At 41.4% G+C, this 24,851-nt stretch overlaps 2 protein-coding genes across 6 annotated transcripts in view; one reads left to right on the forward strand and one right to left on the reverse strand.

Moving 5' to 3' along the window:
* Nucleotides 1-14,886, forward strand: part of RASL12 (RAS like family 12) — a 38,852-nt gene extending 23,966 nt beyond the window's left edge. For both annotated transcript variants that reach the window (XM_069766343.1, XM_069766344.1), the window contains 2 exons: nt 4,978-5,168; nt 12,186-14,886. In XM_069766343.1, the coding sequence (XP_069622444.1) occupies nt 4,978-5,168; nt 12,186-12,573 (579 nt within the window). In that variant the 3' untranslated portion in view covers nt 12,574-14,886. The remainder of the gene's footprint in view (nt 1-4,977; nt 5,169-12,185) is intronic.
* A 1,584-nt stretch (nt 14,887-16,470) lies between these two features.
* SLC51B (SLC51 subunit beta) overlaps nt 16,471-24,851 on the reverse strand; it is a 34,626-nt gene continuing 26,245 nt past the window's right edge. For all 4 annotated transcript variants that reach the window (XM_069766345.1, XM_069766346.1, XM_069766348.1 and 1 more), the window contains exon 4: nt 16,471-19,337. In XM_069766345.1, the coding sequence (XP_069622446.1) occupies nt 19,121-19,337 (217 nt within the window). In that variant the 3' untranslated portion in view covers nt 16,471-19,120. The remainder of the gene's footprint in view (nt 19,338-24,851) is intronic.

Here is a 24,851-nt window from a genome sequence, read left to right on the forward strand (position 1 = left end):
TAAAAAACTAGATTAGAAGAAAAAAGAAAAAAAGAAGAATATAACAACGAGCATCTGTCCAGGATATAGGTCCATACCAAGGTGCATGTAAGAAATATGATAAAGGACCCTCTTGTATACACATTATACAGCACACATATACAGATATATATATATATATATATATATATATATATATATATATATATATATATATATATATATATATATATATATGAGTGTGCATATGTGTCATTCACATGTATATGACCCACACCATACCTATATACATAAAGAAGGAACAAGAAGAAAACCATAATGTACCTGTATATAATCAAGAAAAATCTTAATGTGTCGCTTGCCGATAACGGCTAATGCGGAAGGGTCATAGCTGCAAGGAAATTAAAAGCAGTACGCCATAAGTTCCAGTATAATATAAAGTATAAAACAGATACAACGCAACACCACTGAGTAGAACAAGTACACATATATAACCGCCTCACTTCGACAACCAAAGTGCCAGCATATACACTATTACCCCATAAGACATTAGCACAGCCGCCCAGACAAAATAACAGACTGTGTGCTCTGCCATATGCCCAAACCGTGGTTTACCCCCACATATGGGGTATCGGCGTACTCAGGACAAATTGTACAACGACTTTTGTGGTCCATTTTCTCCTGTTACCCTTGGTAAATTAAAACAAATTGGATCTGAAGTAAAAATTTTGTGAAAAAAAGTTAAATGTTCAATTTTTTTTAAACATTCCAAAAATTCCTGTGAAGCACCTGAAGGGTTAATAAACTTCTTGAATGTGGTTTTGAGTACCTTGAGGGGTGCAATTTTTAGAATGGTGTTACTTTTGGGGATTTTCTGTCATATAGGCCCCTCAAAGTCACTTCAAGGGTGAGGTGGTCCCTAAAAAAAATGGTTTTGCAAATTTTGTTGTAAAAATAAGAAATCGCTGGTCAACTTTTAACCCTTATAACTTCCTAACAAAAAAAAATTATGTTTCCAAAATTGTGCTAATGTAAAGCAGACATGTGGTTAATGTTATTTATTAACTATTTTGTATGATATGACTCTCTAATGTAAGGGCATAAAAACTAAAAGTTTAAAAACTGCAAAATTTAAAAATTTTTGCCAAAATTCCATTTTTTTCACAAATAAACACAAGTCAGATCGAAGAAATTTTACAACTATCATAAAGTACAATATGTCATGAGAAAACAGTCTTAAAGGGTCTTAAGGGTCTTAAAGGGTCGATAGTGACTTGTAGGATTGCTGCTTCCAACAGGTGGCACTAGAGAGTTCTTGTCCTCCTCCTCTCTGAAGAGGCAATTTGCATGCCATACTCTAAAAAACATTGTGTTACCCCTATTGTATAAACATTGTATACCCCTATTCACATGTAAAGCGCCAAGCAATAAATGGCGCTATAATAATAAATAATAATAATAATTGTATGATCCTTCAAAACAGCCTTTAGGTACTGGTACCTAGAGATACATCTCTATATGGCCAGTCTCACACGTCCAGATAATTCCGGTACCGGAGAAATCGGTACCGGAGTTATCCGTGTCCGTGTGTCCGTGTGCTCACATGGCACATCAGTGTGGTACACGTGCGGCAGCCGTGTGCCGCCCGTGTGCCGCCTGAGGACCACACGGACCGTGCAGGAGAGACAGCGCTGTCCCCTGCGTGTGGTACTGAAGCCGACATTCATCCCTTCTGTCCTGCTCGTCTGAAAGCAGCGCTTGCAGGAGAGAAGGGATGAAAAATCAAGTTTTTTTTTGTTAAAAATAAAGTTTGGGGGTCATCTAATGCCTATAGGGGTGGAGCCGCATATTCATCACTGTAATGAGCGGTACCACGTGACGCTCACACAGGACAAGCTGCGGCACTGAGAGGAGGCATCGCGGGAGCTGGGTGAGTATTTATCTGCAAGCTGGCGGGCGCAAGGGGGGTGGGGAGGGGTGGGAGGCATTAGATGACCCCCAAACTTTATTTTTAACAAAAAAAACCTTGATTTTTCATCCCTTCTCTCCTGCAAGCGCTGCTTTCAGCCGAGCAGGACAGAAGGGATGAATGGCGGCTTCAGCACCACACACAGGGGACAGCACTTACTGTAGCGCTGTTCCCTGTGGTCCTCAGGCAGCACACGGATGGAACACAGACAGCATCCGTGTGCGGTACGTGTTTACATGGACCCATTGACTATAATGGGTCCGTGTGATCTGTGCGCTCCCACGAACACTGACATGTCTCCGTGAAAACACGCTGACATGTGCAGAGACACATTTATTTTAACGTGTCTACGTGAGTCAGTGTCTCCAGTACGTGAGGAAACTGTCACCACACGTACCGGAGCCACTGACGTGTGAAACTGGCCTATAACCGTGCATTTCTATGTACCTATGTTCTAGAGGTCAGAGATTTTTTAATCCCTATGAAATTACTACCAAATAATGAAAAGCAATTACAATAATTAAATTTTTTTAAATGTCACAAATAAGCAAATAACAGACATATTTGATGTCCCTGTAACTGGGTAAAGGGCAGAATGAGCAATTGTAAGTACAAGTGCTATATTATATGATGACTGCAAGATATACTGTAGAGGATCAAAGTTTTGATGGGATGGCTTCTTTTTAAAAACACTACTGTGTTTTTTCTTCACGTGTTTTTCACAGTCTCCGCATAAAAGTTTATAGTGAAAAAAAAAGCATCAAAAGAGCACAGTTCAACAGCATTTTTAGATGACACACTGTGGACAGGAGTTTCTATGAGATCACATCCATTTGCTTGGACAGATAGGCCATGTTCAAACATGGTATAAATGCTGCATTTTCTTGCACAGAATATCTGCTAATTTACTGTAGAAGAAAATGAAATGTGATTTCAGAAAAACTGACTGGCTGTAATTTTCTTTTTCTATCGGCTTGTATGATGAGTCTGAAAAAATACATGTAAAAACACAGATTTGCATTTTAAAATGCAAGATCAAAGCTTTTCTGTACTATAAAAAACTGTTAAAAATTAGTGATGAGCGAGTATACTCGTTGCTCGGGTGGTCTCCGAGTATTTGTTAGTGTTTGGAGATTAAGTTTTCATCGCCTCAGCTGAATGATTTACAGCTGATAGCCAGCTTGATTACATGTGGGGACTCCTTAGCAACCAGGCAACCCCCACATGTCCTCAGCCTGGCTAATAGCTGTAAATCATTCAGCTGCGGCGATGAAAACTTAATCTCCAAACACTAACAAATACTCGGAGACCACCCGAGCAACGAGTATACCCGCTCATCACTATTAAAAATGCTATTTTACATCTGCACCAAAAGCACTTCAAATAAAAGGGAAAAGGAATTAAAAAATGCAGCAAAAATTTAATAATTAGACTTATGGCGTACTTTAGTGCTGCCACCTGCAGAAAACATGCACAATGTCTTACAGATATGTTTGTCCAAAAAAGCACTTAAGAAAAACTACTGCTCATCTAGCAAAAAAAGCCCTTGGCCTCATTCACACATCTGTGTTTAAACATATATGTGGAAAAAATGGTATCGAAGTCATCAGTGTTTTGGATCAGTGTGTCATCAGTGTCTGGTCCATTTTACCTTCAGTGTCTCATCCATCCAGTGTGTCATCCGTGTGTCCGTTTTACCATCAGTGTGTCATCCACGTGTCCGTTTTTACCATAGGTGTGTCATCCGTGTGTCCGTTTTTACCATCAGTGTGTCATCTATGTGTCCGTTTTGACCATCAGTGTGTCATCCGTGGGTCCATTTTTACCATCAGTGTGTCATCTGCGTGTCCGTTTTACCATCAGTGTGTCATCCACGTGTCCGTTTTTACCATAAGTGTGTCATCCGTGTGTCTGTTTTTACCATCAGTGTGTCATCTGTGTGTCCTTTTTACCATCAGTGTATCATCCGCGTATCCGTTTTTACCATAAGTGTGTCATCCGCGTGTCCATTTTTACCATAAGTGTGTCATCTGGGTGTCCTTTTTACCATCAGTGTGTCATCCATGTGTCCTTTTTACCATCAGTGTGTCATCCGTGTGTCCTTTTTACCATCAGTGTGTCATCCGTGTGTCCGTTTTACCATCAGTGTGCCATCCACATGTCCGTTTTTACCATAAGTGTGTCATCCGTGTGTCCGTTCTTACCATCAGTGTGTCATCTATGTGTTTGTTTTTACCATCGGTGTGTCATCCGTGTGTCCATTTTTACCATCAGTGTGTCATCCGCGTGTCCGTTTTACCATCAGTGTGTCATCCACGTGTCCGTTTTTACCATAAGTGTGTCACCCGTGTGTCTGTTTTTACCATCAGTGTGTCATCCGTGTGTCTGTTTTTACTATCAGTGTGTCATCTGTGTGTCCTTTTTACCATCAGTGTATCATCTGCGTGTCTGTTTTTACCATCAGTGTGTCATCCACGTGTCCGTTTTTACCATCAGTGTGTCATCTGTGTGTCCTTTTTACCATCAGTGTGTCATCTGTGTGTCCTTTTTACCATCAGTGTGTCATCCACGTGTCCGTTTTACCATCAGTGTGTCATCCACGTGTCCGTTTTTACCATCAGTGTGTCATCCATGTGTCCTTTTTACCATCAGTGTGTCATCCATGTGTCCTTTTTACCATCAGTGTGTTATCCGCGTGTCCGTTTTACCATCAGTGTGTCATCCACGTGTCCGTTTTACCATCAGTATGTCATCCACTCCTCGGACACCTCCTCTTCCCAGGGTATAAAGAAAATGTAAATGGGTGTGATGGAGAGGTTTGGATAGGGATGATGTGACTAAAACATTACACCGCTTGTTATGTGCGCCACAAGGTTTGTCCCTATTGGGAGCTACAGTATCTCTATTGTGTTTTTTGTGGTATTGCTTCTTTCCATTTTGCTGTTTCAGAAATCAAATATCTTAAAAGTTAAATTTTCATCACGTGCCTTGATTTTATTTAAAGACAATTTCTTTTCCGTTTGTTGCAGGATGGACCAGTGAATCCTGAGCGCTATTTACACTGGGCTAACGCCTTTCTGGTGGTGTACAGCATCGATAATAGGCAGAGCTTTGAAGCATGCTGCCAATATCTAGAGATCATCTCTCAGTACAACAAGGGAGCCGTACACGAGAGCCCAGTTCTGCTCCTAGGGAACAAGCTTGATATGGATCGATATAGGTAGGACCATACTATTCATATACTGCTAGAACGCACATGTAGTACATATTTAAGCAGCACAAACAGTACGGCATAAAGTCACCGAATCAATAAAAGGAAGAGGTCTCTGTTTTAGTAAATACTTGTATTCCCCATTAAAAGTAAACTCTGCAGTATCATTTCTTGATACTCTACATTGTGCTGTTCTTCTGTTCCTCTTCGTGGAAATGTTTAAATAAATTAATAACCAAGTGTAACTATTTCTCTTGGCAGGAAGATCAATCCCAACACATTCTGGCACTTTCAGCACAGATTGGACAGTGCCAAATTGTACATGCAAATCTGCCTCTTCAGAGAGAAAGAGGACTTGAACTCTATAGTACCACCTATTGGAAGCAGCAATCTTACAAGTCACTATTAACCCTTTAATGAGTCTTGCAATATGACTTAGGCTAAAACCAAATCAGAATCTCAATTTGCAGACACAGTGTTTCAGGCTTTTGTCCCTCATCAGTGCAAAGTATGAAAAATGATTTGGTTAGATGAGAGGCTTTGGACTGAGGTCTAAGGGGTAACATTTCTCCTTGTTGAGAGTAACATACCAGCTCTTGCATATCAAGGTAAGGAGGATTATTTGCCTTAGACCTCAGTCCAGAGCCTCTCCTCTAGCCAAATCAGCTCTCATACTTTGCACTGACGAGGACCAATAGCCCAAAACACAGTATCTACAAAGTGAGATTCTGATTTGGCTTTTATCCTAAGTCATATTGCAAGACTAGTTAAAGGGTTGATTGTACTTGTTGGATCACTGCTTCAACCAGGTGGCGCTATAGAGTTCAAATCCTCTTTCTCTCTGAAGAGCTAATTTGCATATTCAGTTTCCCAGAGGAGCATTGCACGGTCAATAAGCCTCCTTACCTTGACAAGCCAGAGCTGGTATGTCACTCTCCACAAGGAGTAACCTTACCGCTTAGACCTCAGTTCAAAATGTATAGGGACATGCCGCATTGACATTATTAATAATGGTTTAATTAAATTGTGAGATTATGGCTTAATGAAACAGAAATGACAAGAGAGGTAGCAGGTGTAATGTTATATTGGAGTATTTTCTACATTATTGGTGCCAATACTGATGAGGAAATAACAGCAATTTAAGTGATCATTTCCTTTGCTGCAATTTGGAGTCACATCTAATCTTTGTTGGTGGCTGCCTGCTGATGTGAGGCGCCATCTCTATGAATGACAAATCATTTGGACAGAAACCTATCTATGTACAGGTCCTTCTCAAAAAATTAGCATATAGTGTTAAATTTCATTATTTACCATAATGTAATGATTACAATTAAACTTTCATATATTATAGATTCATTATCCACCAACTGAAATTTGTCACGTCTTTTATTGTTTTAATACTGATGATTTTGGCATACAACTCCTGATAACCCAAAAAACCTGTCTCAATAAATTAGCATATCAAGAAAAGGTTCTCTAAACGACCTATTACCCTAATCTTCTGAATCAACTAATTAACTCTAAACACATGCAAAAGATACCTGAGGCTTTTATAAACTCCCTGCCTGGTTCATTACTCAAAACCCCCATCATGGGTAAGACTAGCGACCTGACAGATGTCAAGAAGGCCATCATTGACACCCTCAAGCAAGAGGGTAAGACCCAGAAAGAAATTTCTCAACAAATAGGCTGTTCCCAGAGTGCTGTATCAAGGCACCTCAATGGTAAGTCTGTTGGAAGGAAACAATGTGGCAGAAAACGCTGTACAACGAGAAGAGGAGACCGGACCCTGAGGAAGATTGTGGAGAAGGACCGATTCCAGACCTTGGGGAACCTGAGGAAGCAGTGGACTGAGTCTGGTGTGGAAACATCCAGAGCCACCGTGCACAGGCGTGTGCAGGAAATGGGCTACAGGTGCTGAAATGGGCTACAGAGAAGCAGCACTGGACTGTTGCTAAGTGGTCCCAAGTACTTTTTTCTGATGAAAGCAAATTTTGCATGTCATTCGGAAATCAAGGTGCCAGAGTCTGGAGGAAGACTGGGGAGAAGGAAATGCCAAAATGCCTGAAGTCCAGTGTCAAGTACCCACAGTCAGTGATGGTGTGGGGTGCCATGTCAGCTGCTGGTGTTGGTCCACTGTGTTTCATCAAGGGCAGGGTCAATGCAGCTAGCTATCAGGAGATTTTGGAGCACTTCATGCTTCCATCGGCTGAAATGCTTTATGGAGATGAAGATTTCATTTTTCAGCACGACCTGGCACCTGCTCACAGTGCCAAAACCACTGGTAAATGGTTTACTGACCATGGTATTACTGTGCTCAATTGGCCTGCCAACTCTCCTGACCTGAACCCCATAGAGAATCTGTGGGATATTGTGAAGAGAAAGTTGAGAGACGCAAGACCCAACACTCTGGATGAGCTTAAGGCCGCTATTGAAGCATCCTGGGCCTCCATAACATCTCAGCAGTGTCACAGGCTGATTGCCTCCATGCCACGCCGCATTGAAGCAGTCATTTCTGCCAAAGGATTCCCGACCAAGTATTGAGTGCATAACTGAACATTATTATTTGATGGTTTTTTTGTTTGTTATTAAAAAACACTTTTATTTGATTGGATGGGTGAAATATGCTAATTTATTGAGACAGGTTTTTTGGGTTATCAGGAGTTGTATGCCAAAATCATCAGTATTAAAACAATAAAAGACGTGACAAATTTCAGTTGGTGGATAATGAATCTATAATATATGAAAGTTTAATTGTAATCATTACATTATGGTAAATAATGAAATTTAACACTATATGCTAATTTTTTGAGAAGGACCTGTAGAATGTTGAGGCAGGGATCCTGAAATACATTGGTATGGAAATGATGAGCCACCCTAAGGCTGGAGCTTTAGAGTGACTTTGGCAGAAGCATAAATCATATGCTATATTAAAATTTCACTCTGTATGCCCTCAACAAGGTCATTAATAAAAAGTTAAAAAGTGGAGGGCCCAATACTGACCCCAGTTGCAGCCCACTGTTAACTGTGACCCAATCAGAGTGTGTTCCATTAATAACCACCCTTTGTTTTCAAATACTGAGCCGATTGTTAACCCAATGACACATATCTTTTAATTTATTTTTTCCATTTTATGTACCAAACTTTTATGTGGCACCGTATTAAGTGCCTTTGAAAAATTCAGATGGACAACATCCACACCTTTATTTATGTCTAGTCTTGAGCATACTTTCTCATTGAAGTTTATCAAATTAGTATGACAGGACTGGTCCTTCATAAATCCATGTTGCTGCATTTGATAATGAGATTATTTTCATTAATAAACTCCAAGATTGCACATCTTAAAAAAAACCTTAAAGCCTTTGCCCACAATAAAGGTTAAACCTATAGTCCTACAATTTCAGGATCACTGGAAAATATAACAGGTTACAATTTTTGTAATTTGCTTGTCGCAGTCCCAATAAACTTTAAAATCGGGTTTAAGTGCAACCCCATCCACATGCATTATGCTGTGATGTGGCTACAGCATACACCGATCTTTGGCCGAGTGTCCTGTGTGATAGACTTAGTCACCATGCTTCCACAGCCTAAAGGTAAATACACTGCTCAAAAAAATAAAGAGAACACTAAAATACCACATCCTAGATATCGCTGAATGAAATATTTCAGTTGCAAATCTTCATTCATTACATAGTGGAATGCATGGGGAACAATAAAACATAAAAATAATCAATGTAAATCAAAATTAATATGCCATGAAGGTCTGGATTTGGAATGATACTCAAAATCAAAGTAGAAAAACAAATTAGAGGCTGATCCAACTTCATTAGAAATGCCTCAAGACAATGAAATGATGCTCAGTAGTGTGTGGTCTCCACTTGCCTGCAGATGTTATCCTTAGGTTTTTTTTTAACCATTACTGGATTATAGCATCAGTCAACTCCTTGACAGTCTCTGGTGCAGCGTGGCGTTGGTGGATGGAACGAGACATGATGTCCCAGATGTGCTCAATTAGATTAAAGTCTGCCGAACAGGCAGGCCAGTCCATAGCATCAATGCCTCCATCTTGCAAGAACTGCTGACACACTTCAGCAGTCATGTTACTGGACTGCAGGAGTGGACATGTGTATCTACTAATTGCAAAACTGACTGGGGTATATAGCTTTGCAGGACTCTTTAGTCAGTGCCAGTTGTTCTTTGTTTTTGCAGGATTCACTTCCCTGCTGGTCTCTCCAGTTTGCTGTGCTTTTCTACAAAGATAAGTCCTGGCTTTGTTTTTGCTGTCCACCTGCTGTGGACCTTATAGTTCTGTGCATATTCATGTTTTTGTCTTGTCCAGTTTTTTCTGTGAAGGATTTTTGCAGCCTAGCTATTTCTCTGGAGATGCAGATATACCCCCCATGTCTTTAGTTAGATGTGGTGATTCGTATCTTCTGTGGTGGATATTTTCTAGTGTTTTTATACTGACTGCATAGTGCTCTGTTCTGTTCTTTCTTTTTAGCTAGTATGACCTCCTATGCTAAAATCTGATTTCATATCTGCGTATGTTATTTTCCTCTCCTCTCACAGTCAATATTTGTGGGGGTCTAACTATCCTTTGGGGATTTTCTCTGAGGCAAGATAGGTTTTCTGTTTCTGTCTTTAGGGGTAGTTAGATCTTAGGCTGTGCCGAGGGGTCTAGGGAGTGTTAGGTACCCCCCACGGCTACTTCAAGTTGCGCTGCTAGGTTCAGGGTCTGCGGTCAGTACAGGGGCCACCTTCTCCAGAGTCCGTCTCATGCTGCTCCTAGGCCACCCGATCATAACACCCCTCCCCATCTCCTGGTGTATTGGTGTCTACTGGTATCTGCTCCATGCTCTGGACACTGTGCTGACAGACACAGCTATCCTTCTTGCCACAACTTGCATTGATGTGCCATCCTGGATGAGCTGCACTACCTGAGCAACTTCTGTGGGTTGTACCATAGACACCGCCTCATGCTACTGCACAGTACCGCTAGTGGTGAAAGCAATGACAAAATGCAAAAGTGACCAAAACAACCAAAAAGGATGAGAAGAGAAATGGTCAGTTGTCAGCACCTGCAGAACCACTTCTGTATAGGGGCATCTTGCTAATTGCCTATAATTTCTACATGTTGTCTGTTCCATTTGCACAACAGGAGGAGAAATTGATTCACAGTCAGTGTTGCTTCATACCTGGACATGTTGATTTCACAGAAGTGTGATTGACTTGGAGTTACTTATATTGTTTAAGTGTTCCTTTTATTTTCTGAACATTGTATATTGACACTCCTGGTATTTTAACATGTTGTGCTATTTAAAAAAAAAAATCCTATAAATATTCTACAAGCTGCAGCATATCGAATAGTGGTCACCAGACTGGATTGCTTGAGATCTTAAGCTGTTCACTTTGTTCTTATTTAATAAATCGCTGTAAGATGCTTCCTTTTTCTCTTCTGCTTCCTCCCGTCCAGCCAAGATCTCTGCTCTTCTCCCACTTTCTCCTATGAGATTGCTTTGCTCATATTCATGGAGTTCAGGTATTAAAATGTGAACTACACCTACTTCCACAATATTTAGGCTGGGTTCACACTGCGTCTGTGGCGTCCATTAGATGGACTACGTTACACCGTGGCATAACGCGTTGTAACGCCGCCATTATGTCCTACAGTATGTCGGACGCATCGCTAGCACACGCCCACAATGGGCATGCGCTAGCGATGTGCTGTCATTGAGTGACGGACCCTGGGACGCGGGCTGCAGCGTTTCCGGGTCCGTCACCACTAGCGCAGATAGAGCATCTGCTAGCTCTATCTGCGCTAGCGTGATGACACATCGGCACTTGCGTTAACAGCAGCCCGTTAACGTATGTATTGAACGGGCTGCTGTTAACGCAATGTGACCCCGGCCTTAGAAAACTCAGGAAATTGCTTTGTGGAATATATTATTGCAGATTGGCAATGTAAAATGCTTATGTGACCCCAGTATTTTCAGTGACCTTTCCTTAAAGGGGTTGTCCACTGCTCAGACAACCCTGTCTCAATCAGCATGATTGCCCCCAGTAAAATAAGAACACTTATACTCACCTCCAGTTCTATTCCAGCGGTATCAGCATTCTCTATCCCGGGGCTCGGGTAACATTTTTATGTTCTATGCCCAATCAGCACTGGCTTCACTCTCCCAGCCTTAGGACGAAACAGACATAGAGAGGAAGTCAGAGCTGCCGCTGGCCACTCACTTCCTCTAGATGTTTGATTCGTCTGAAGGCGGAGAATGAAGCCAGCGCTGATTGGGCGCAGGATCACATGACATAACAATGTGATGCAAGCACCACGGGAGAGCAAGTGCTGGAACGGCACCGGCACCGAAGGTGAGTATAAATGTTGCTGATTGAGAATGGGATGTCCAAGTAGCGGACAATCCCTTTACTTATTGCTCAGTCATTCACCAAATGGGCTTTAATGGAGGGTAGAAAAACTATGTGATGATTCATAGTTACATAGTGTGTAAAGCATAATATAAATAGATACCAAGATATTGGCATGCCATCCTTAAAACATGGTTACTTTTTTCCACACTTTTCTATGGTTTGTGTCTGATATTTCAACTCTTCTCCATCAAGTGGCTTGGGCTGATCTGCAATACCACATACAAATAGTGAACAGACGTGCTAATATATCTTGGAAGAGATAACAACCCTTTTAAGATTAATGACAAAAAACTAAAAATTTTCAAAGGATCATTTGGACTTTTCTAATTATGAACCATTTCTCAACCAAAGAGTAAGTAGTTACGATGGAGGATTGGATTATGTTTCCAATAATAACTCATATTCTGAACATTTTGTCAAGTAACTGGATTTAAGTCAGGAATAACATAAAATCTCTAAAATGAAGAACATAAGAGAACTTGCCGATTATATGTGTTGGCAGATATGAAAAGGAGGATTTATACTGGTCATAATCTTTATTTAATGCATTTTGTGATATTGTGGATAACTAAGACGTATTTCTGTGTGCTCTCTCAGACAGGTCAGTATAGCAGATGGTTCAGCTCTGGCGAACCGCCATGGCTGCCTGTTCCGCGAAGTCTCTGCCTGTCTTGATTTCCGGTTGGTGCAGCAAGTGTTTTTTGATGCCATACAAGAAGTGAGGAGAGAAGCAGATAGATGTGCATCCTTAAGGCCTCCACTCTACATCACCGAGGAGAGGGCACTTCTTGGGTTGCCTCCTATTTCTTCTTCGTCGCCCTCCAGCCGCCATGGAATGCCTACACTTAGCACTTTGTCCCCTTTGGGCTACAAGGAGATTCCCTCTATGGCCCAAGCCAAACTCGTCACCGTGAAGTCGTCCAGAGCAATGAGCAAACGCAAGGCACCAACGCTCACCCTCCTGAAAGGTTTCAAGATCTTTTAATTTCAAGAAGGCCTAATATGAGAAGTGATCTTAACACATACTTGGTCTCTATTTATGGTACGGACTGTAGACTACTTTGGAGATGAGACTGACCTCTTACTCCAATCAAAAATCATTTTAAGTGAAAAGTTCTGACAATGCAGTGAAAACAAATGCATGGTATAGAGCCTAAAAAAGTAGTTATTCCCCTAAATTTATTTTTTATAAAAATCTAATAACACAGATAGGGATTGGAAAGAGCATGGCTTTATTACTGTTTACCTTTTGCTAGATGTCATCAAACTGCCCGTCCATATCTACTAAATTTAGGAATAGTTTTGCTGGAGACTCTGGAGTACTGAAAACTTTTTTTTTTCATAAGTGGGGCCTTATTTACAGGCCACACCTTTTCTATGCCCCATTAACCACCCTATGAAAGTGTGTCACGATGACAGGGCTTAGTCTAATGAAAACGCATCCCATTGCCATACTCTGGAAGCCGTTTGGGTGCTACGCTTTCTGGGATATTTTTAAAGGCTTCTATAGTTCCTGAAATTTTGACGTCTTTTCCAAAAGGGTTGAGATCAATAATTGTTAATTAAGATAGACTGGTTGCTACATGATATACTACCTTAAAACAAAAGTAGCTGTTTGGCAGCTGGTCACGAGCAATCAGTATATGTCAAGTTTTCAGCTTAAAGGGAAACTGTCATGTAAAAGAACACTATTAACCTGCAGATATGGGGTTAATCTGCAGGTTAATAACACTCTGATGCAACTCAGCACCCGCAATGAGAGACCTATTTCCGGGAGGAAATTAACTTTATTTCTCTCAGGAGCCTCAGGCTTTCAGTCATCGAGGTGGGCCTACGCGACTTCAGTCACCGCTCAGTGCACAGTGAGCGATGGCTATAACTGTGCCACCCAAAACTGACTGACAGCCGGCTCTAATGCTAAGCCAGCTGTCAGTCAGTACTGGGGATGCAATTACATCTGCCACTCTCTATGCCCCGAGTGGTGACTGAAGCTGCATCGGCCCACCTCGATGATTGAAAGTCAAATGCTGTAAGAAGGAATAAAGTTAATTTCCTCCCAGTAGTGGGGTTCTCAGCGTGGGCACTGGACAGCATCATAATGCTATTAACCTGCATGTTAACCCAATATCTGCAGCTTAATTGCTTTTTTTGAGTGTAACTGAAGTTTAAGGTAACTTTTAAGAATAAGCTATCAAGTGTTTGTGTCTGCGAGAAACATTGCTATTTCTGGTCTCTATATTATTTTTATTCTGCATTTTTTCAGCTTTCCCTATGCGCTAGAAGCCTCAGCAATTTCTTCTCAGTACACTACCTTTTCCTCCCTCCAGCTTCTTTCCCCGCCACCTTTTTTAGATTTTTATAGGCTGAACATGTAATTTGATCCTTTACTGAAGACAAAACTGTAGACAGATTTGAGCAGTTTTTGAGATTTAATAATAAGCACAGTGAGAGAAAAAAAATGACTCATTAATTGGAGAAAGAAGCATTTTTCTCTAGTAACATATATTACAAAGTTTCTTATTTTCACTTCCATTATTGGATTAAGGAAAAATACAAAAGGTTAGTCACTGTTTAAGGCCAAATTGACACCTGGATGAGTGCAGAGAAAGGGTAACTAAGCTTCAGTATTATTTACTCTTTTCACATATTAATTTTCCATCAAGGGTTTCATTAATTTGGTGATAATGATAGCAAAATCTAAAACACATTGCGGCCGATTCATCAAAGCTTTTACACAACAAAAGTGTAAGGTTGCAATTTTTTTTGCACAACAGAGTGATCCAAAAAATTTCCAACCTTGGAGTTTTCACGCCATTTTGGATCAGCTCCTCCAAAATTGGAAGAACTGGGGTGGAGCACGGATGAAGGGGCATGGTCATACCAGCTTGTTCAATACATTAAAAGAGGTAGCATTTTTTACTTAAAAAATGCTACTGTAGTTCAGGTGCCGCCACGCTATTTAGAAGAGGTACCAAATGACTTACGTGGCGTGTAGCCTCTTAATTAATCCGGTGCCTCTTTTACTTCATCAAGACTGACATAGTGTCAGTTTTGGTGAAATGTCCCCTATGATTGCTAGGATCCGTCAATGCTTGTTGGATTCTTTTTGCCTCCATTTGAGATCATCATAGCTGTGGCAGCTTCTTTATGAATGGAAGTCACAATGCTGGTGAGATCAGAGTATGCCTCTTGCTGCTGCATTAAAGGGACACTGTCACCTGAATTTGGAGGGAACAATCTTCAGCCATGGAGGCGGGGTTTTCGGGTGTTTGATCCACCCTTTCCTTACCTGCTGGCTGCATGCTGGCTGCATGCTGGCTGCAATATTGGATTGAAGTTCATTCTCTGTCCTCCGTAGTACATGCCTGCACAAGGCAATCTTGCCTTGCGCAGGCGTGTACTATGGGGGACAGAGAATGAACTTCAATCCAATATTGCAGCCAGCATGCAGCCAGCGGGTAAGGAAAGGGTGGATCAAACACCCGAAAACCCCGCCTCCATGGCTGTAGATTGTTCCCTCCAAATTCAGGTGACAGTGTCCCTTTAACTGGATGTTAGAAAAACTATGGATCTGTATATGATGCATCCACTTTACACTGCAGCTTTATATTTCACTGACAGTTCTTTAATGCAACAGAAAAAAATGAGATGTTTACTTGACGGATGAAGCTTAAGGTAATCTTTTTCCTGAAACACGAATGCTATGTGCCAATGTATATTATATGTTCCCAGATTTGGGAAAAACAGAGCGTAAAAAAATTGAATTATATGTCAAAGCGTTTGTGCATCTTCACTGAATATTCCATTTCTGATGATTATGTGTTATCCAGATGTTCAGACTATGTTGGTTGCCAACCATTCATCCCACGCTATTTTATCAGAGTTATGTTTGGTTCTGGATTGTGATGAACACTTGGAATGTACTTGCTGCCTCCTGCTGACAGCTGAAGTTTCCTCATTGCCAGCTTCTGTTATGCACAGCATCGTCCCAGAATCCATCACGAGAAGACATCAAATGCGTGGTGTGTCCTCCAACTGTAAAATTTTTTTAATCAGTATCCAAGGAAAGACCATGTTCATGTACTGTATGTCCTCTAAAGCCAATTAGCTGCTTGCCTCATCCATAGACTCCTCTGTGTAACATTACTTGAGTCCTAATAGACAGTGGTGTAACTATAGTAGGCGCATGGGTTGCAATTGCACCTGGGCCCGGGATCCTAAGAGAGCCCAAAAGGTACATTTGGCCCGTATGAAAAGCATATCACTATTACCGACCTTTGATACTTTGGGGCCTTTTTAGAAATTTTGCATTGTGGCCCATGAGCTTCAAGTTACGCCATGCTAAAAGAAGAAGGACACAGACCCCAGTCTTTCAATCTTAAGAGACGGTGTTTGTCTAATAAATACTGCTATACTTTCGAAGAATGTCCAGGAGTCTACTGGGAAAAGGGGAGGGCTCACTAACTCCAAGAACAGTTGATAAATCCATCATAGCCTCCCAAAACCTTTGAGACCCTTGCATTGATTTTTTTTGCCAGTGATGGAGTTGGATGCTCTATCATAAGGCAAAGCCCCAGAGTTCAATCAAACATTGGGGCGGGGATGAGACCTATAAAAGCAAAGTGTACAAAATAATTTTTTTGCATAGAGAATACGATACTCTTGGATGGCCAGCACAAAAAGCTGTTGATTATGCGTACATTCCCCAAATAAACCTGGTACAATGTCCAATACATCCTTACAGTTGTTTACTCAAGCTCAATATTCCCTTATAGAACTTAAATTTTGTCCATTCTCTGTGAAACTTATTCTACTAGGCTTGCGTGGCAAGTTTATTCTTTTTACTTCATCGGAAATACATTAGTCTTTCTGTGTACCCAATTTTGGGTATCAAAATGCTACTGTAAATGGCACCATACTGTCAGTCTTTACTAGAAGCAAGCAAGCAAAAACCCTTCAGCTGCACAGTAATTGCTTACTGACCTTGAGAATTGTGGCTCAGATCTTGGATTCAGTGGTGTTGACCCAAACTGGCAAGAGGTCTCCATTTATTGACGTTACTTTAATATGACAACTATCTGAATGATGCAGAATTGGATTGGTTTTTGAGAAAATGGTGCCATGATCAGAAATTGAAGTCTTTCATCTTCCATCTTCATGACAGAGTTTTTACAATTTTTCCCCTAAAGAATGTAAAGGTATTAAAAAAGCTAGTGACACTTTTTAAAGGAAAAATGTATTGTGTGTATAATCCACAAGCAAGATATTTACAGCTAGTGAACTCTGAGATGTGTGCACTTTCTCACATCTGTTGTTATCGATGACTGTTTAAAATAAGTGAATAAAAAAATGAATAATATAAGACCAGAAATCTGAGCGCAGAGCACTTCTTACAGGCATTTCATGTTTTGCTAATCACACTGCAATGAAAAGCAAAAATGTATTTTAAATCATTTTTACACAATGAGATGTTATAAAAAATATGTAATAGATCAATTTGTAATGTTCAGGAAGTAAGATTACAATCAGACACAACTAGTCAGATACATTCACATATGTGATCACACTTTGGTGTATATAAAACTGCTTTTTCACCTCATTGCTCTATATTATTGGTCCCAATATTTGCTTCAGGAGCTCCATGCCACTCACCCAGCATGTGTTCTGAATTGTGATCATATAAAATGCCATATTATCAGAAAACCTTTACGGTAATTTTCTTTTAGAATCAACACTTCTATGGAATACCATACTATAAAATACACCCACAAATGTGGGCCATTGATTGCTAATAAGATTTGTTATTTTTCTACACCTAAAAAGTCACCATGTATCCTTACTGTAAAAGGGAAACTATAACCTTTACCCTCACTCAAACAATTTATGAGTATGTATTCCTTTAAAAGAAAAGCCACTTCATTCCTTTATGGCACCAAGGCTTAGCTACAATAGCAGGAAATCACGTTCTGAATAGAGTTGAGTGAATTTGTTTGGGTTCCCTCTTATTCGGCAAGCTATAGCGCTTACCGAACAAGCTGCAGAGGGAACCCGGCTTCCTGGATCACGCCGGTTGACCCGCTGATCGGCGCCGCAGCTGCATGTGGCGCAGCTGTGTCATAGTCACAGTACATGCATGGACAGCCTGATTGTTGGCTCTCCATACATGTGTTGTGACTGTCAGAACAGATGATCAGCCAGTGTGATCCAGGAAGCCGGGTTCCCTCTGCAGCTTACTCGGTATAGCTTGCCAAAAAAAGGGAACCTGAGAAAATTCGCTCAACTCTAGTTCTGAAGTTCTCTATACTTGAGTCTGGAGGTGCATTAGGGCGTGAAGTTGCTCTTCCAGCTCCTCAGCCGTACACTGTATTCCCAGGCTAGCGCCACATTCCTCTGGCTGGTGACATGTTTTTGGCTCTGGTACACTGCCAACGACCTGTCAATTAATCAGAGGAGGATGGAACTACATATGGAATAGAGCATGAGGCTGAGAAGATCATAGGGAATCATACAAAAAATTTATATTGCGTATATTTCTGTGTGGTGATCCTTTTTTATGGTCTACGTCTTTTTCCTTTTGGTTGTGATTTATGTTTTGTAGACTTGGTTGGATCCCACCATATCTTACCTGATGGTGCCCCCTCAATTCATAGGAATCGTCACTCCACAATGCACTCGAGGATACTCATGTGGTTTCTGACAGGTTCCCTCTAAATGGGTTTGTCTCCTGCTGGGCTTTGGTGCACATTATCTTGTCAGATCTTAGGGTCACGGATATATGGTATATATAAATAAGTTTAGAGAACTATTATTAAAACAGCATAGGCCAAATGTATGTTTATTCTACATGACAGAGAAGGTGATATAAAATGGGTACATAGAAAAATTGTAATTTTGAACAAGATCCTGATTGCTGAAACCAATCAGAAAAAACCTTTAGGAACATAAAGCTAAACCCCAAACACAACTAAAACCTCACTACTCAACCTGCAATACATTGATGTCAAGGTCCTTCTGTAACGAAACTGAACTGTTGGTTACTTTATATTCTACATTTAATTTGTGTAGAGAGAAGTTATGAAAATGACAGCTATAAAGTAACATCATTACTTTTTTATAGATGTCTTGGATAGTCCTTCGTACTGTGCGTAATAAAAAAGCTATAACAATTATGTCTATGTAGGGAAAGTTCATTGTACTATCACAAGATCTCATTCTCGAAGAGAAAGTAGCATTCGACTGTTTGTAGAGCAGGAGCAATTTGAAATAAATATAAGTAAACCAATTCTATGGTACCTTCAGAATCCTACCAAGAAGTGACCCATTATGTATGGGAAACATTATATGAGTACATCCTATATCCAATAGCACAATTTAATATTGAGCCAATCCATGTAAGTCCCAAGTGGAACAAGACTGTATTAGGAATATTATTATTCCCCGCTACCATACTGCTAGTCTGAAATATTAGGTAGATCTACAGAAGAAGGCCTGGTGCCCTCCAGTGGGAATATAATAGATATGTCCCAGCAGTTTTATACATCCTCCTCTGGAGCATCGGTGTATAGAGAAGTGATCTGCCCATCTTTCCACTGCACTGTGATGTCACCATGTTGAACTTCCTCCTTGAGTTGAGCGTCCTCTTGTGATAGGTTCTCTTTTTCCAGCGTCAACACAGCCTGTTTGCCTTCGGAGTCATCTTCATTTTTTGCAGCCATGCTCATCTTATACATGGCAATCATTTTTCTTTTTCTGTAAGAAGAGTAAAATTATTAAAGGAATGTGACTAGAGCTACAGCCTAGACTAGGATTTGGAGGTGTACATACCAGAACGTGTTAAATATGCTTATTTTGTATATTTATTTAATCAGGACTCTATACCAGATGCATTACTCTTAAAGAAAAATGTCATGATATTTTCATAAAAAATGTAGTGGTTTATTGGATTGTTCACAGAAAAACCACATTGCAGCAAAACATAAAATAGGTGAAATAGTTCCGAACAGATTGTCCATTTGTTCCTCATCTTTCCAGAGATGGTAAAAGGCATCTGTCTGTCATGGAGTAGAAGTCATCATGGCTGCCAGCTGTTCATTCCTTCTCTAAGTAGTCTGAAGTCCGTGGAGAGTGAAGGAGCAGGCAGGAGGTGACAGCCCCCACCCGTTTGGGAATCTCAGTTATATATCCCACAGACCACGTGTTCTCTCTATATGGTGTTAACTTATACTCTGAGCTATATATACAGGAATAGCTTTTGTAATGTCAGCGAAAGGCAATGTGCTCAGTACAGAATTGAGAATAAGAATAATTCAATTAATAATTAATATTTAACAGAACGACAGATAGGTGTTAGAAGACATTAGATTAAAATCCACCGCAGATCAGATTTATATTGTGTGCCATTACACCTTGATAACTGAATATAATGATTTTTTGTTAGTGATAGAGGATCTCAGGGTGTCTTAGGCCTCCTTCACATGTCCTTGTGATTCCAGTACAGTAAAAGCCAGAACCGGCGAGGTCCGTGTCGATATGCCATCTGTGTGTCAGTGCGACACTATCCGTGTAGCATACGTATGTACATGTAATTTATGTATAATCTGTGTGCCATCTGGGTGCCGTCTGTGTGCACCATCAGAGTGACTGGAATACAATGAAGAATACAAATGACAGATGCTTAAGTGTTAAGGTACCTTCACACATAACGATATTGTTAACGATATCGTTGCTATTTGTGACGTAGCAACGATATCGTTAATGAAATCGTTATGTGTGACAGCGACCAACGATCCGGCCCCTGCTGGGAGATCGTTGGTCGCTGAATAAAGTCCAGAACTTTATTTCGTCGCTGGACTCCCTGGAGACATCGCTGGATCGGCGTGTGTGACACCGATCCAGCGATGTCTTCACTGGTAACCAGGGTAAACATCGGGTAACTAAGCGCAGGGCCGCGCTTAGTAACCCGATGTTTACCCTGGTTACCATGCTAAAAGTAAAAAAAAACAAACAGTACATACTTACCTACAGCTGTCTGTCCTCCAGCGCTGTGCTCTGCACTCCTCCTGTACTGGCTGTGAGCCGGAAAGCAGAGCGGTGACGTCACCGCTCTGCTTTCCGGCTCCCAGACAGTACAGGAGGAGAGCAGAGAAGCAGAGCGCAGCGCTGGAGGACAGACAGCGGTAGGTAAGTATGTACTGTTTGTTTTTTTTTACTTTTAGGATGGTAACCAGGGTAAACATCGGGTTACTAAGCGCGGCCCTGCGCTTAGTTACCCGATGTTTACCCTGGTTACCGGCATCGTTGGTCGCTGGAGAGCGGTCTGTGTGACAGCTCTCCAGCGACCAAACAGCAACGCTGCAGCGATCCGGATCGTTGTCGGTATCGCTGCAGCGTCGCTAAATGTGAAGGGGCCTTAAGATGAGCAAAGATAGGTAGATAGATAGATAGATACAGTGGGGCAAAAAAGTATTTAGTTAGTCAGCAATAGTGCAAGTTCCACCACTTAAAAAGATGAGAGGCGTCTGTAATTTACATCATAGGTAGACCTCAACTATTGGAGACAAACTGAGAAAAAAAAATCCAGAAAATCACATTGTCTGTTTTTTTTAACAATTTATTTGCATATTATGGTGGAAAATAAGTATTTGGTCAGAAACAAACAATCAAGATTTCTGGCTCTCACAGACCTGTAACTTCTTCTTTAAGAGTCTCCTCTTTCTCCACTCATTACCTGTAGTAATGGCACCTGTTTAAACTTGTTATCAGTATAAAAAGACACCTGTGCACACCCTCAAACAGTCTGACTCCAAACTCCACTATGGTGAAGACCAAAGAGCTGTCAAAGGACACCAGAAACAAAATTGTAGCCCTGCACCAGGCTGGGAAGACTGAATCTGCAATAGCCAACCAGCTTGGAGTGAAGAAATCAACAGTGGGAGCAATAATTAGAAAATGGAAGACATACAAGACCACTGATAATCTCCCTCGATCTGGGGCTCCACGCAAAATCCCACCCCGTGGGGTCAGAATGATCACAAGAACGGTGAGCAAAAATCCCAGAACCACGCGGGGGGACCTAGTGAATGAACTGCAGAGAGCTGGGACCAATGTAACAAGGCCTACCATAAGTAACACACTACGCCACCATGGACTCAGATCCTGCAGTGCCAGACGTGTCCCACTGCTTAAGCCAGTACATGTCCGGGACCGTCTGAAGTTTGCTAGAGAGCATTTGGATGATCCAGAGGAGTTTTGGGAAAATGTCCTATGGTCTGATGAAACCAAACTGGAACTGTTTGGTAGAAACACAACTTGTCGTGTTTGGAGGAAAAAGAATACTGAGTTGCATCCATCAAACACCATACCTACTGTAAAGCATGGTGGTGGAAACATCATGCTTTGGGGCTGTTTCTCTGCAAAGGGGCCAGGACGACTGATCTGGGTACATGAAAGAATGAATGGGGCCATGTATCATGAGATTTTGAGTGCAAACCTCCTTTCATCAGCAAGGGCATTGAAGATGAAACATGGCTGGGTCTTTCAACATGACAATGATCCAAAGCACACCGCCAGGGCAACGAAGGAGTGGCTTCGTAAGAAGCATTTCAAGGTCCTGGAGTGGCCTAGCCAGTCTCCAGATCTCAACCCTATAGAAAACCTTTGGAGGGAGTTGAAAGTCCGTGTTGCCAAGCGAAAAGCCAAAAACATCACTGCTCTAGAGGAGATCTGCATGGAGGAATGGGCCAACATACCAACATCAGTGTGTGGCAACCTTGTGAAGACTTACAGAAAACGTTTGACCTCTGTCATTGCCAACAAAGGATATATTACAAAGTATTGAGATGAAATTTTGTTTCTGACCAAATACTTATTTTCCACCATAATATGCAAATAAATTGTTAAAAAAAACAGACAATGTGATTTTCTGGATTTTTTTTTCTCAGTTTGTCTCCCATAGTTGAGGTCTACCTATGATGTAAATTACAGACGCCTCTCATCTTTTTAAGTGGTGGAACTTGCACTATTGCTGACTGACTAAATACTTTTTTGCCCCACTGTAGATAGATAGATAGATAGATAGAAATGAAAAAAGGTAGGCAGCACTCCTATAGTTACCAAAGCAAAAGGACTTTATTTAGCCCATGTGGCGTGGTGATGTTTCCATTCAAATTAACCTTTCTCAAGTCTTCTTTCTCAAAGGGGGACTAGAAATAAATGATGTGGGGTCCCCTCTATTTTTAATAACCAGCAAATACTAAGAAGGAGACAGCTGGGGATGATAATAATAGGCTGGGAAGTATAATGGATATTGGCCCCTTCCCAGCCTAATAAAACTGGACCTGAGCCGCCCCAGAATTGACGCATCCACTAGACGTGCCAATCTTGGCACTTAGCTTTGGCTTTTCCCGATTGCCCTGGTGTGGTGGCAATTGCGGTATGGTTTTGGAGTAGATGACAGCTCTGTAATATCCGCTGACATCAAGCCTAGGGGTTAGTAATGAAGAGGCATCAGTTAGACACCCCCACTATTAACCCCATGGTGAAAAGGAAGAAGCACACACAAAGTCCTTTAATTGCAATATGCGCTCCACAACAATTACCATCTTTTATCCATCTATTAGAAAAATTAATACATACCTATCCGTCATAATCCATAATATGAGCTTGCCACGATGATCCCCAACTCTGCTACATCCGGAGACTGTGATGAGCGGTGACATCAGTAACCTGACCGCTCACCACAGCCACCAAAACACACTGAGAGTAGCATGCGTATCCGGGTGCTGTGATGAGCGGTGGCATCATGAAGGTTAAAGCAGGTCACAGCCGGCGATTCTCACAGTAATCTCTGAGCAGACCATGTGTGAACTGCATTAACCTTACGGAGCTCACGGCAGTTCACAGGTGGCAGCTCACACAGGTTTCCGTGAGAACCGCCGGCTGTGACCTGCTTTAATCTTAACGACATCACCGCTTGTTACCGCCGCTGGTTCTCACGCTCCTCTCAGAGTGTTCCAGTGGCCGTGGTGAGCAGTAACGTTATGTCACAGCTCATCGCAGCCTCCGGATATAGTAGATTCGGGGATCGTCGTGGGACGCACATATTATGGATTTATGACAGACACCTGTGGATTGTTTTTATTTTTGTAATAAATGGGTAAAATAGGGAATTAGTTGGAGAGTGCTTTTTACAATTAAAGGACTTTGTGTGTTTGTGTTTATTTCTTTTCACTACGGGGTTAGTAATGGGGTGTCTGACTGACACCTCTACATTTCTAACCCCAGGGCTTGATGGCAGCTGTGATTTTTGACAAATCACAGCTGTCATCAACCCCCTATATTACTCTGATTGCCACCGCTCCAGGGCATTGGGATGAGCCAGGAAAGGTGCCAGAATTGACGCATTTAATGTGATGTGCCAATTCTGGGGTGGCTGCTGGCTTCTATTTTTGGGCAGGAGATGAGCCACTAACCATGGACTGTCCGGGCCTGATAATAGAAGCACACTGCTGTCTGTTTTATCTGTGCTGGTTTTAAAATACAGGGGGGTTTAAATTAATTAATTAATGAAATAAGCTGACTACAATTGTCATCAGGGTCCCCCGGTATCGCTGATCGCAGGAAGACCGTACAAGGATGATGACAGTTGTAGTCAGCACCTGGTGCCTGGGAATAGCGCTAACTTTCCTGCTTTTCACAGATTTAGAACTTATCGTTATGGTCCATGTCACAAGATGTCACACGGATGTCTTCAGTGTGCACGTGTGCAGCAACCATTTCCTCAGTGCTGCTGGAATAAAAAGGATATGTCTGCGGGTTTTTCACATGGACACACGGTCTGTGTGAAAAACCTGACATGTGCGCACCACCATTGAAAACAATGGGTGTGCTTATGTCTGTATTTACGGATCTTAAAAATGGACCGCATACAGACCAAAAAAACGCACGAGTGAAGGAGCCTTAGTCTGTGTTCACACATTGTGGTCATGCTGTGATCTTTAGCTACAGTTGTGGCAAAAACGCATCATTTTTATGCAATTTCCCATAATTGTGGCAAAAATGTTGCAACTCAACCATGATCGGAGAAAATAACGCAATGCAGTGACAAGTCATCGGCCTCCTTCACATGTCTCTGTGTCCAGTATGTGTGGTATCTGTTTTTTTGTATGGATGCCACACATACCCATTATAACTTATGCTGCTATACACATCTCAGTGTTTTTACATGGATTGTGCATCTGTGTAAAACATACGGAGACGTCCGTT

Source organism: Ranitomeya imitator, chromosome 4 (genome assembly GCF_032444005.1).
Source record: "Ranitomeya imitator isolate aRanImi1 chromosome 4, aRanImi1.pri, whole genome shotgun sequence".
Taxonomy (NCBI): Eukaryota; Metazoa; Chordata; class Amphibia; order Anura; family Dendrobatidae; genus Ranitomeya; species Ranitomeya imitator.